Raw genomic sequence first — 12,654 nt, forward strand, 5'->3', positions numbered from 1 at the left:
GGGCTAAACTAATTGTAAATATACATGAAAAGGTAGTATTTGCATTAATCATTAAACCTGGTTATTTTATGATAATGGAATACTTTGAGCAAACCAATGTGCACCTGTGCATATTCATATGATTTCAGATAATAGAACAATATCACCTGCTAATCCCAGCACAACGATTATTTAGGAAAATAATGCAGACAATTTAGCCCACAGTATTTATATAAAATGCCATATTGTTTGTTCAGCTGTGATATGCAAATATATGCTCTGCCAAAACTAATGGATTGATTGTGGAAGATCTTTGATGTAGCGCTTTTCACCTTAATAAACTAGCACTGACCATTTTCTGACTAATGGCGATTTGATTGGATGAGAGCATATTGACCAACCAGTCAACACAGAGTCCTCAGCCATAAGGATACTGAACTTTATAATAACAGGAACAAAGATGCTGTACTTAATGTGAATCAGATGTAACATCTGATAGCCAAGGTTAAAACCAATCTAGTTAATCCGTAAATGTGAACCTCTTGGATGGCAAATTGTTACCTGGGTTTACTCATGTCACGGTTTTCAGGTAATACATTGTCCCAACAAGAAAATAATGTAAGCTACACCAACCAGGAGTCTGAAACCAGGAGTTTAGCCAGTCAGTCATTTCACAGTGCTGTCAAAAGAGCCAGAAACCCATCTAGTCCTACTGTATTAATAGAATCTAAATGAAATTAGAAATGAGCCAGCAAAGGACAGAATATAATGCTGTTCAAGGATTCAGTTGTTACATGCGTCATCAATGGGTAGCTTTATCAAAATATTGTGACATACAGTAGATTTCAGGTCATTATTCTGTGTCCTGCATCCTCATCTTCTTGTGAATGATGGTGATAAGGAGAGCTGAGTATAAAGCCTCCTTCCTCCTTTGACACCAACCAAAGAGTGACTGTTGAACAGGTTTTAAAAAACTGTTCAGTGCCATAAGCTGGCATGTTACGTCTGGTCTGACCCATAGTGGAACTTTGTGTCCTCTGTTAAGGTCCATAATGAACTTTCACACTTGAATGCAATATCTCAGGAACGTTTTTGGTTGTAGCTCATATGCTAATTAAGACAAAATTTTACACAAATTTCTTACAGGATGAAGTAGTAGAATAGTTTAAACATTACTCAGTCCCATATATTTATACTTGCGTAATCATCTTGCCTAATTCTTTTTAAATGCTGTAATTCATGCTGGCATATGCAGTTTAGAGTATAGAGAGCTTACAGGAAGCCTGATGAGACAACCTGAACTTTGATCTCTGTTCAGAACTCTGGACAGCTCCCAAACTCTGCCAACACCTACTGACTGTGTGTTAAAGTCTCTCTAATGGCACTAGTAGTTGGTCTTGGTGTGTACACAGAAGGTGTCACAATCACAACCAGGAAGGAAATGCACACATGCAGTGAAATACATGTGTATCAGTTCCTCAGAGCAAATCTGAATCTACATTGTAGAGTTTAATGGGTACAGTGCTGCTTGTGGACATTCACACACACCTGAGCTGCAGCTTGTTCAGTGGACTTATCTTCTCCTGTCTCAGCCATCTCCTGCTGTCTAGAGACTTGCACCCTGTCACACACACTTGCATTTACTCCTTCAGAAACCTTTTATTCACTCTGTCACACTTAGTGTTGTTTACGTCTGTTGGATCCAGCCTGTTTCCTTTTGTTTCTTCACCTTCTCTTCTGTTTCCTTCTCTTTTTATTTGTTTCTCCATTTATCTTCCTGCCTTCTTTCCTTGTCTCTTTGTCTTCCTGTCTTGTTTTTTTCTTGGGTTTTTGACACAAACAGTGGGTGACATTGACTGATGTGCTGCGTTTGTTGGTGTGGGTGTACTGAGTACAGGAGTTGCAAGGAAGGAAAGGAACATTTGACACAGAGCTGGTGTGTCACAGCATGTTCTGCCAATAACAAATGGTCTCTTCTGCTTTTTGTGAGTACGTGTGACTTGCTGTTTTGTTTCAGTTTCAGAATGAGTTAAGATTCTTGTACAATAAGCCAATGAAAGCTCAGGATCATTACAAACACAGGCATCATTTTGAAACTGGTTTAAAAATAAAATTGTCATGTGCTGCTCTAATGCCAGGTTAATGTCATTTCTTCCTAGGTTTGCTGTGGAGCTGTGGGCATTTTGTTGCCAGGGAAGGGGAAGTCAAGCTTTATAAGAGAAGAGAAAGCAACAGAAGAAAAGGCGCAACAGCAGGAGTAGGACTTTCCTCCACACTCTCTCCTCCCTGTTCTTCCCACCTTTACCAACATGAAACTGAAGGAGGACCTGAACCCGATGCTGCTGCTGCTCTTCCACCTCATGGTGTCCATCTACACCATCATCACCTTCCTGCCTTCCTACCTCCTCAGCTGGGTCTCCCAACCAGACGGGGGTTTCTACGGCTCAGAGGAGGAACGAGCCAAGAGGGTGAAGGCTCGCTCGGTCGAGGGATGTCCTGAGGGACCCTACCGAGCGGTGAGCGCCACGAAGAGGCTGGTTACATCTTTGCACCCAGGAGTGGATACCCTGGATAAGGTGTTTGAGTACGCAGCCACGAGATTCCCCCACAGAGACTGTCTCGGGACGAGGGAGGTGATCAGCGAGGAAGATGAGCAACAGAGCAACGGGAAGGTGTTCAAGAAGGTACAGAATGACATAAAAGCAGCAGCATATGATAGAAATCAAATAGAATTAAGTGTAGCAGGAAATGGACACTAAAAACTGCCTCAGAGGTACTTGAAAGGACAGTTTCGGAAGATATTAATATCACTCTCACGCAGTATTTGCCCCTTTACTCTGAAGCTACAGCCAAAAGTCAGTAAGGTTTATTTGAAAACTTGAAACAGGTTGCTTCACATTCAGTGTTGTCTCATTTTATAACTGTCAGCAGAATACATCAGATAAGCAAATAAAAAAGCTAAAAAACAATTACAACCACAAAACATCCACATAAATTATTTCCAATATGAAATGTACAAAAAGGTGGTCAATTAAAAGGTACGAATATCTCCTGAAAAACGTAATATTTGTCCTGCGAGTTGCACAGAAACTCTAATAAGATATGTACCTCAGTGTACAGAAATATTTAACCCTTTGAACACCGAGCAGTTTCTAGGTGTTTTTACTAACTGGGGGCTAATTTTTCACTGCAATATAAAGTCCTGCACCATGATGAAAACACCACAATCATGGATAGAAGTAGAGAGAACTCAATAGCTTTGATAAAACAAAGTTTGATTTCACTGATTATTTGTTTTACAAACAATGATAAAACCTGGAATCAACACGTATGAATACTGGAAAAATAGGCACCTCTACATACTCTAGATATTTTATTTACTAAACTGATGGATATTTGTTTCCATATTTGTCTTGTATGTGCTCAGTGTAAACACAGGCTGCAGTTCAGTCCAGTGCAGACAAATATTCCTGTTACTGTTGCTTCTAGGTGAATCACTCATGGTTCTTGGTTGTGCCAAGTAGTGCAATAATTTTATTTTTGTTTGCATAATTATTTTTTTTTAAATTTAATTTTTAAATGAGACATGTAGAATGAAAATGATTTGGTTAATTTTCTGGACGAAACAACAGCATGTTAGACATGATTAGTTCAAGTACTGCCAGAGAGTTAAAAATATAATAATTCCTTCTGTTTTTACAATTTTTTCTCTGATAATGTACCTGATGTACCTTTAAAGCCCACCAGTGAGTTCTGGTGTTCATAGAGTTAATAGACTGGAAATGAAATTGACTTTTCAGTAAGAAGGATAGAGTTTGAAAATATACACAGGGCTGCATGAACTTGGACTAGAAAAGGAAAGACTGGCTGGATTATAGCAGTGTTTCTCAAACTGAGGCCCTTGAGTAGGTCCCAGAAATCCTCAGCAATGTACGGAATGCTTTAATTTAAACATTATTTCATTCACTTGTTATTGTGCTAATTAGAATGCATAGTGTAAGAATGATTAATCTAATTACAAGCTTAGCCACAACATCCTCCAATGCAGTATAGGACAGAGAATCCAAGATTGACACCAGCAAATGCCCTCACATGCAGCTCTGTGGGTCCCAGCCACCAACCCATTTATTCCTATAGCTTAGAAGCTTGTATTTTTTTTAAAAGACCGAATAGTTTCAGAAAACAGCTGAGCACTGTAGTTTGTAATCAGAGTTACGCTAACTGGACTAATAAGCACATTTGTTGTGAACTATTTACAGGTACAGACTAGTTTCTCTTGTTAGCATTTACTGCAGCAATTCAGTGTATGTGGAAACAACTTAATGTCTTGCATTTTAATGAAGGAACATGGCACAGAGTGCAGCAGTGGAGCTCTACACACATTATCAGACTATATCAGACTTTTGTGGAGGATGTATCCTGTGTTATGACAACATTAGATCAGAAATTGCATAGCCAGGGTTGGACAGTGGTTTTGACAGGAATTGAAAAAAAGCAGCATGAATAGAAAGAATAGGCTGTAAAAATGAATAGAGAAGTCAATCAACAGGAAAGGTGGCAAAGACAGACGGCGATGAAAAAGTAATGAGGTGTACCCAGGTAGAGACTGCTCTGGTAAAATGTTCCTACACCAGACTTATGTCTCACTTTGTGGAAAAAAGGGGATTGTTAAAACTTTGAGCATACAAGCTCACTCTTTTAAAACTGCATCAACTCAAAATGTTTCTGTGTGACTTTCTCTTGACCCACTGCCTAGACAATCCTCTTGTAAATGTTTAAAATGCTCAAAATTCCTGTTGAACGGTTTAAATTATTTCTACTCTTTCAGCTGACAGCTTGTTAGTCTGCTAGATGCCCGAAGTTCCACTGACCTCACAAATGTTAAGAGAGGAAAGAGAGGGGTATTAATAAGTAGCAGGAAAAGGACAGATGGAGGAGAGAATGGTAATGGTTATTAGGAAGATATCCAGAATTCTGTAAAAGGAGTCAAATTCTGGCCTGTTTTACTTCATACTTTAACAATCTGCCAAGAAGTTTGAATGCTCTGAAAAAGTGTTAAATGAGTGCTTTGGAGTGTGCACAGTGAGGAGTTGGCAAACTTTGACATGCAGTTACGCTACCTCTGAATTACCCACTAATCCCACCAGCCTGATCCTTCTAATCCATTTAAAGCCTACTGTTGAAACACTTATTGCTGCAAGAGTACATAGCTTAGCTGTTCAGCTCCTAGTTATTGTTTCTAACATGCAGAAAACAACAGTGTGCATTTAATGATTTCTGTGCACCTCCCCGAAGGTTTGTGTGCACTAGCATTTATTAACCATTAGGAGTCGGTATAACCTCACTAATAGTTCTGCAGGAAGCTCCACAGGTCTTTCATGTCATCAGTGAGTGTTGCAGAGTATATCCAGAAGGCTGTGTTTATCTTCTTCTCCTGCAGAGGATGAGCATGACATGCTGCAGCATGAGAATGACAGCAGAGGAAGCAGTTGTGTTTGCTAATTGTGAACTCTTGCTTCCATTCCTGTGACTTTTTAATACACAACAGATTGAGCATGTGACTGTGGAATATAAGACAATGTACTGAGTACCTGTGGTATAAATGTTCCACACCAACACACAATAGAGCCAGTGTCTCCAGCAGTTCTGTGGTTCTTCTAGTTAGGGTAATGCTTCTATAGTAAATGTAAAGATGTACCGCACAATGCATTTAAAAAAAAAAAAAAGATTCAAGACTTGCATCCATTCTTCGTTTAGTTTCTCTGTCATCATCATCCCTATTTTTATTCCTGCTTTGCATCATCACTAACAAACTGTCCTTTCCTCACCCTCCTCCCACCCTCCTGCAGGTAGTTCTAGGTGAGTACCGCTGGCTCTCCTACCAGGAGACCCTCACAGCGGCGACCCAGCTGGGCAGCGGTCTGGCGTCGTTGGGTCAGCGACCGAAAACCAACATCGCCATCTTCTGTGAGACTCGAGCAGAATGGATAATAGCTGCTCAGGCTTGCTTCATGTACAACTTCCCACGTAAGTCCAGGATGTCTCAGAGTATTGACACATATGTTGGGAATTACATTAACCTTCTGAACCTGAAGAAGTTTCTTAGCATTTTTGTTCCTGTCACATTTTCCTATGACCTATTTTTATTTACTGCACTATAAAGCCTCCATGAGAACAGCACAACCATGGCTAGAAGCAGAGAAAACCTTCTATGCGGGATAACAAAGTTATAACATCATAAACTGAAAAAAATCAATAATCAGTCTGTATATTAAAGTGCCCGCAGGTGTTACCAATAGTGGAAACAACTGATGACTCTACACATTGCAGATGCTTTCGTTACATTTATATTGCGCTACAAACCACTACAAGCATATCTGACATTAGTCTGAACATCTAGAGAGATGTTTGCTTACAATAGTCTCCTCTGTATACTGTTTTTCAGCTATTTATTCTATTGATTATGTTTTATTTTCCTCACAGTCTCTTTAATTTATTTACATACTTATCTCGACTCATGCACTGTGTAGGCACAGCATGCAGTCCAACAAAAAGTCTCTTAAGTTTTGTCAGATGAGGAGAAGTCAGTTGTCATTTTATATTATGTATAATAAATATACATTACTGTTCAAAAATTTGGGGTCACTTAGAAATGTCCTTATTTTTGAAAGAAAAGCATTTTTTTTAATGAAGATAACATTAAATGAATCAGAAATACAGTCTAGACATTGTTAATGTGGTAAATGACTATTCTAGCTGGAAATGGCTGATTTTTAATGGAATATCTACATAGAGGTACAGAGGAACATTTCCAGCAACCATCACTCCTGTGTTCTAATGCTACATTGTGTTAGCTAATGGTGTTGAAAGGCTAATTGATGATTAGAAAACTCTTGCTAGCACGAGTAAAAGTGAGATTTTTCATGGAAAACATGAAATTATCTGCCTTTACAGAATCTGGTGCAAACACTTTATTTTTGTTGATTTCATTTTTGTCATGAGAAATACTTACTGTTATAAATTACTTTTTTAAATATATAAAACACGGAGGTTAAAGTGAAAGTGGGATTGAACCACCAACTTTGTGATTAGTGGACAGCCTACCACCCGAGCCACAGCCACCCTCTCATATCTGTTTTATATTTGTTGTTTCATATTTATTTCCCACTCCTCCACTTTGCAGATAATTGTTGAAAAATAATTGCATCCACGTCAAGTTTTTTTTTTTTGTTTTCGCCAGTGCAGCTTTTGCTCAGATTATATCTCTTTTGTCACATGAAATTGCTGATTGCAAGACCAGTTTTACATGTGACAAACATTGCTAGCTGACAGTTAGCCTAATATGAACTACCTTTGTAGCAGCATGCTGGTATCTAGAGAGTCAGTTCTTCTTTATAAGGTGTTTGTATCATTTTCTGTGCCTCATGTAATCTGAGAGTAGGAGTGATACTTTAGATAGCTGTTGTGGTTACCACAGAAAGACACACACAACTTTTCCTACTATACTTGGTAATCTTGTAATTCTCAGCAGACATTGAAATTGATTCACTTTATCCGACAGGAACTATTAGTTAAACAATTCAACAATGTAAAGAAGTATTTTGGGAAAATGATGGGTGCCTGCAGTACATTAGTAGATAGACTATAGAACAGACCGACACAAGAGGAGGTTATTTTTTTACATGGATGCACAGAGCTGTTCTCCACATTATAGTGTACTGTCACTTTAGGTTATACTGTAAACTGCCACTCTGTAGTCTCTGTCCTCTTCTGTTTGGTCTTTCCCACTGAGTAGCTTCCAAATGTGTCTGTGGCTGATTTATAGCCATTTCTGTGTGTATGCATGTGTGTGCGCACATGTGTGTGCGTGTGCGCGGACAACTTGTAACATGCCGGGCCCAGCTGAGACAGAAGAAGGTCAATTTGTCCCTTCTGCTTTGCTGTTACATAAGTGTCCCATTTAGCGCTTTCCCTTCCCCATCCATTTTTCAGTTTTTGGAATGAAAATACACTCAGAAAGCAGGATTGTCTTAGCATCACTACTTGTATAGTAGTTGCACTCTTAACAAAAAGTATTTTAGTGTTTTATCTTAGTTTCTTCAAGTAAAATGAATCATTTAACATTAGGATAAAAACCAATGTGGCTGGTTACAGTGTTTCTGGAAACAAGGAACATCAGGATTACTTTAAACAAATTAAAGAAAATCTGCAATATGTTGTCTATGTTTGTGTAAAAAAAAAACAAAAAAAAAAAACTTCCATTCAGAGAAAAGCTGCCTATAGAGAGCAGTGCATCAGTAGCTTTCTGCCCTGAGGGTGTTCTGTTCTGATTTACTATTTAATATGTTCTCTAGCAAAGAGTATAGTACCTTTCTATTTATTGCAAGTATCCACAGCATTCATTAGATCTTTTCAATTGCACATGAAAGACCCTTCATTCTGTCTGTGTGGTTGAGTTCAGGCTCCATTAAACTGTCATGCTTTTAAAATACGCTGCCAGTACAAGCCAAGAAAGCATCTTTATGAAGCATCTTTCTCCGTTGCAAACACAAACACAGAGACAGTGGAAAAGCCAGGGGCAGTGCATCGCACATAGTGTGGGTGGTGGAGAGGAGTAAAAGGTTGGAAAGAGCAACAGAGGAAGAAACAGAGGGGAGGAAAGAAAAGGAGACAAGCGAGGGGTGATGGCGTCAGAAGAGGGGACAGAGAGTCTACGTGAGCATCTGATGTTGACAGAGGCATCAAGGAGTCAGCCAAAGGCCCCCAGTGAACTCAAACACTTGGTGTGTGTCTCTGAGTGTGTACATTGTATGTCCACTGTGCATTAACTCTATTACACAGGGCTGATGTGCTCATCTTTTATGAGTTGTCTGCACTTGTCTCTGTATATGACTTTTAGAAAGGATATATAACACCCTGCAAAATGTCAAGGAAAATTGATTGCTGAGCTTCTTTCAAAAATCCATCGGGTAAACTGCAAAAAACACAGTGACCAAGTTAACTCGAGGTTTAATGTCTCACACATTCTTTGTGGCTGCTGAGTGGAGTCTGAACGGTTCCTAAGTTTAATGCACTGAAATGAATTTTTGGCAAGTAGTGTGCGATTGTGAGTATGTGTGTTCAGCTGGGGTCCGGTCTGGTGTTTAGATCTCACGACTGGAGGTGTCACGGCCCTCATCCACACACACTCACAAATACACACACTCAGTAGCAGTGCAGGAAGTATTGGAGCTCCATGACGCAAGAATGTGATGTCACAAAGTCCCGTCTCTTAAACCCCAGCGTTTGTGTCAGATTGCGGCTGCAGGGCGACAGACTGTGTTAATCTGCATTAGCCTGTTTCTCTCACTCTCGCTTTGTCTCTCACTATCTGTCTGTCTACTGTTGTTTCCTTCTCTCACCTTTCTCTCCTTCTCTTTCCCTCTCATCTCTGTACCCTTCGTCTGTCCATTTTTTTCCTACATGTGAGCGTCGACATTCTTTCTGGTGCTTTGCTCTTTCAACAACCAGACACATACAGTTTATTAAAACATAAATGTATAGTACAGTTTATCTTATTTCATTCTTTTTGTGCACATTTACTGTACAGTACACGTCTCTCTGTACTATAACCCTTTTTCTGGATTCGTTAATTCCTTAAAGTGACGCCATTCTGTCATTCAGACACAGGTCACTTTTATGGTAATGTTTCTCCTGACTGCATTCACACACACGCCACATTGATGGAGAGAGTCACAGTATGCACCTGATTTTCATCATACTCTTAAGACTGGACAGTACATCAAGTAATGCATAATTAATAATAATGCACTAATAACAAAAGGTTTTACTTGAGCCGTTAAACTGCGACTGTGTGGGACAGCCTGCCTGTCTGATGGAATGAAGAGTACACAGTGTGACTCATGACTTGTGAACCTGCCTCCATGGTGGGTATAATTTGTAAGTAGATATTGAGGTTACTGTGTGGAAACGTGTGTAACTTTCTCATTTTTGAGATGCTCACATGGATCCTGATGCTCTAACTATATCACTTCAGATTCAGATATATTTTATTCATTCACAGAGAAAGACAGATATATTATACCAAAGCAGTTTACAGCAGATGTACATGAAAGGGAACCCCAGGGAAGCAAAAGAGCTTATAATGAGGGGACCCAAGCAACCGAAAACATCATCACCCACATTCCCCCTCAACCACCACCCCCGACCATCAATATACACCACACACAAGCACGCATATACACATATACAGACAGCATCATTTCCAAACAATACATGATTTTGTCAGAGATTATACATAGGAAGACAGCAAATTTTTTTCCTACGTTGTTTTTTCAGGCAGAAAAGGCCCATTTGTTAGTGTGATTGCATTGCTTGTCCACAGTCTATCTTTACTGTAAAATATGATTCAAGTAGGTCTTTCAAAAGAAACACAAAGCAATGTAAACAATCTCTAGCATAGAAATGATGTTAAATGCATAAGAGAGTAGTGAATATCTGATTTTGGTAGACAGATTTGAACACCAACCCTGTCATCTTCCAACTGCTGACACACCAAAGCGGATGCATTCATCCAGCCACACATACCAAAGCTCTGTCAAACATATGCACTTAGTCATAACACTGAACCCCCTCACATACCATTAGTGTTTACATCCCCAAAAGAGTGCTTATCAAGCAGTGAGAGCTTGTGTCCCTTTGGCTCAGAGGCTGAGCTGAGGCCTCTGGAGGTGCTCTGTAATGTCATCTGTGTGGGAGAAGCCATATCAGCGCCACTGAGCTGTAGAGACAGAATGCACGTACTTTTTCCATATTGACACGTGTCACCGTCTATATGACCACTCTGTTGACCCACAGACACAGATTTGTCCCAGAGTTAGTTTGAAGAAATGGAATTTATTAATGCAGCATAGATAAGGAGAGCTTCAGTAAAAATCAACTGGATTTCTCTTGTAGGTTTTTGAAGACATTTCACCTTCATCCAAGAGGCTTCTGCAGTTCTAAATGAGTAATGGGGAGTACCATTCGTTTGTCCTGCTGTTAGTCTGTTCACAACATTACTCAAAAACAGACTAGTGGATTTGGATGAAATTTTCAGGGAAGGTCAGAAATGACACAAGGACCAAGTGATTAGATTTTGGCAGTGATGCATCTTATAGTCTGGATCCATGGATTTGTTAAAGATTTCTGTATCATTGCGAAATAGCGGCTCAGTGTCACTGTAACTATGACAACAAGTGAACACTACATCAGCTGCCTGCTGACGATCACATGATTGTGATCCTACTACAAATCCACTGCTGCGGACTTATCAGGACTTATCCGTCAGAAATGATACAACAGCTGAGCAGGCTTGGTGGAGTACTGCACTCTACTTTTCTTGTTCTGTATGTTGCAGTGGTCACCCTTTACTCCACACTGGGAGGCCCAGCCATCGTTCACGGCCTGAATGAGACTCAGGTCACCCACATCATCACAAGCAAAGAGCTCCTGGAGACTAGGCTCAAGGTTAGAAGACATTTTTGGTTTAAACTTGTCTGTACTTTTATTTATTTTCTATCTTTCCCTTTTTTTATGATCTTTTCATTAGAATTTGGATGTTTTTATTCTTTTTAATTCACTTTGTAAAGCCCTTTGAATTGCCTTTGTGTATGAAATGTGCTTACCTTGGATTGCATTCCCACACACAGACACACAAAAGAAACATTTTGTTCCACAAATATAAACTTTACAGAAAATATGGCATTCATCAGAAAAGCAACAGGCAAGTAACAGTTTTAATATGTCAACACCTCATGGATGAGCAGGAGTTTGATATGAAGGATTATAAATAAGGATCAGACAGGTTTTAGTGCCTATTTTATATCAGCTCAACAGCATCACCTGGTTACAAACTCATGTCATTTTATGTAATCCTCCCTCAGACTTATTATGTGCAATGTGAATGGTTAGTTCAATAATTCTGTGGTATCAGATAAGTTGGCCCAATGGTGTGAAACAGTGATTTGTGTAGGCAGATTTCACATGTCTCTGGTCTCTAAGTAGAACAATAATATTACGGCAACTTCTAAGTGACTTATTCATCCATTAGAGAGAACACACAGGAGCAGAGCTGATTGAGAAGACAAGGTGGAATGTCACCACAGAGACATCAACATAAGCAGTGCCTGTTCTGGGTGTTGTGGCTGGTTTGGGACAGATTCATTTCCCAAAGACAGATCGTGCTCTGGCATTTAATTTCCCCCCTTTTATTGCAGTGGCATAAACACAAAGCTCCTGTGTTCACTCTCATACATCCTCTCTTAGACCAAATATTGATGAAGATGGTGTGCGTGGGATTAGTGGTTACTTCTCCAAGACAAACCTGCTTCTCGTCATGTGTCAGTATAAACACAACACGTGCATGCTTTTCATGTTTGTGCTTTCATTTGTTGATGTGTGTGTGCGGCAGGCTATTCTGATTGAAGTTCCGAGGCTGCAGCATATCATTGTCGTGGAAAACACGCCCACCACGTGGCCAAGCTATCCACGAGGCATTGGCATCCATAACATGACTGCTGTACAGAAGCTGGGAGCCAGACCTGAGAATGGTAAGTTCGAGTGCATGCACGTGTGTGTGTGTATGTGTGTTTGCGTGTGCACACTGGTCAAAAGAGAAATGAGAATTTCATTTGC

At 39.8% G+C, this 12,654-nt stretch overlaps 1 protein-coding gene across 1 annotated transcript in view; it reads left to right on the top strand.

The window, feature by feature from the left end:
• Positions 1–12,654, top strand: part of acsl3a (acyl-CoA synthetase long chain family member 3a) — a 40,925-nt gene that overhangs the window by 7,015 nt on the left and 21,256 nt on the right. The window contains exons 2-5 of the mRNA XM_023283221.3: positions 2,139–2,663; positions 5,829–6,006; positions 11,378–11,487; positions 12,431–12,569. Coding sequence (XP_023138989.2) covers positions 2,289–2,663; positions 5,829–6,006; positions 11,378–11,487; positions 12,431–12,569 — 802 coding nt within the window. The 5' untranslated portion in view covers positions 2,139–2,288. The remainder of the gene's footprint in view (positions 1–2,138; positions 2,664–5,828; positions 6,007–11,377; positions 11,488–12,430; positions 12,570–12,654) is intronic.

This window comes from Amphiprion ocellaris, chromosome 7, assembly GCF_022539595.1.
Source record: "Amphiprion ocellaris isolate individual 3 ecotype Okinawa chromosome 7, ASM2253959v1, whole genome shotgun sequence".
NCBI lineage: Eukaryota > Metazoa > Chordata > Actinopteri > Pomacentridae > Amphiprion > Amphiprion ocellaris.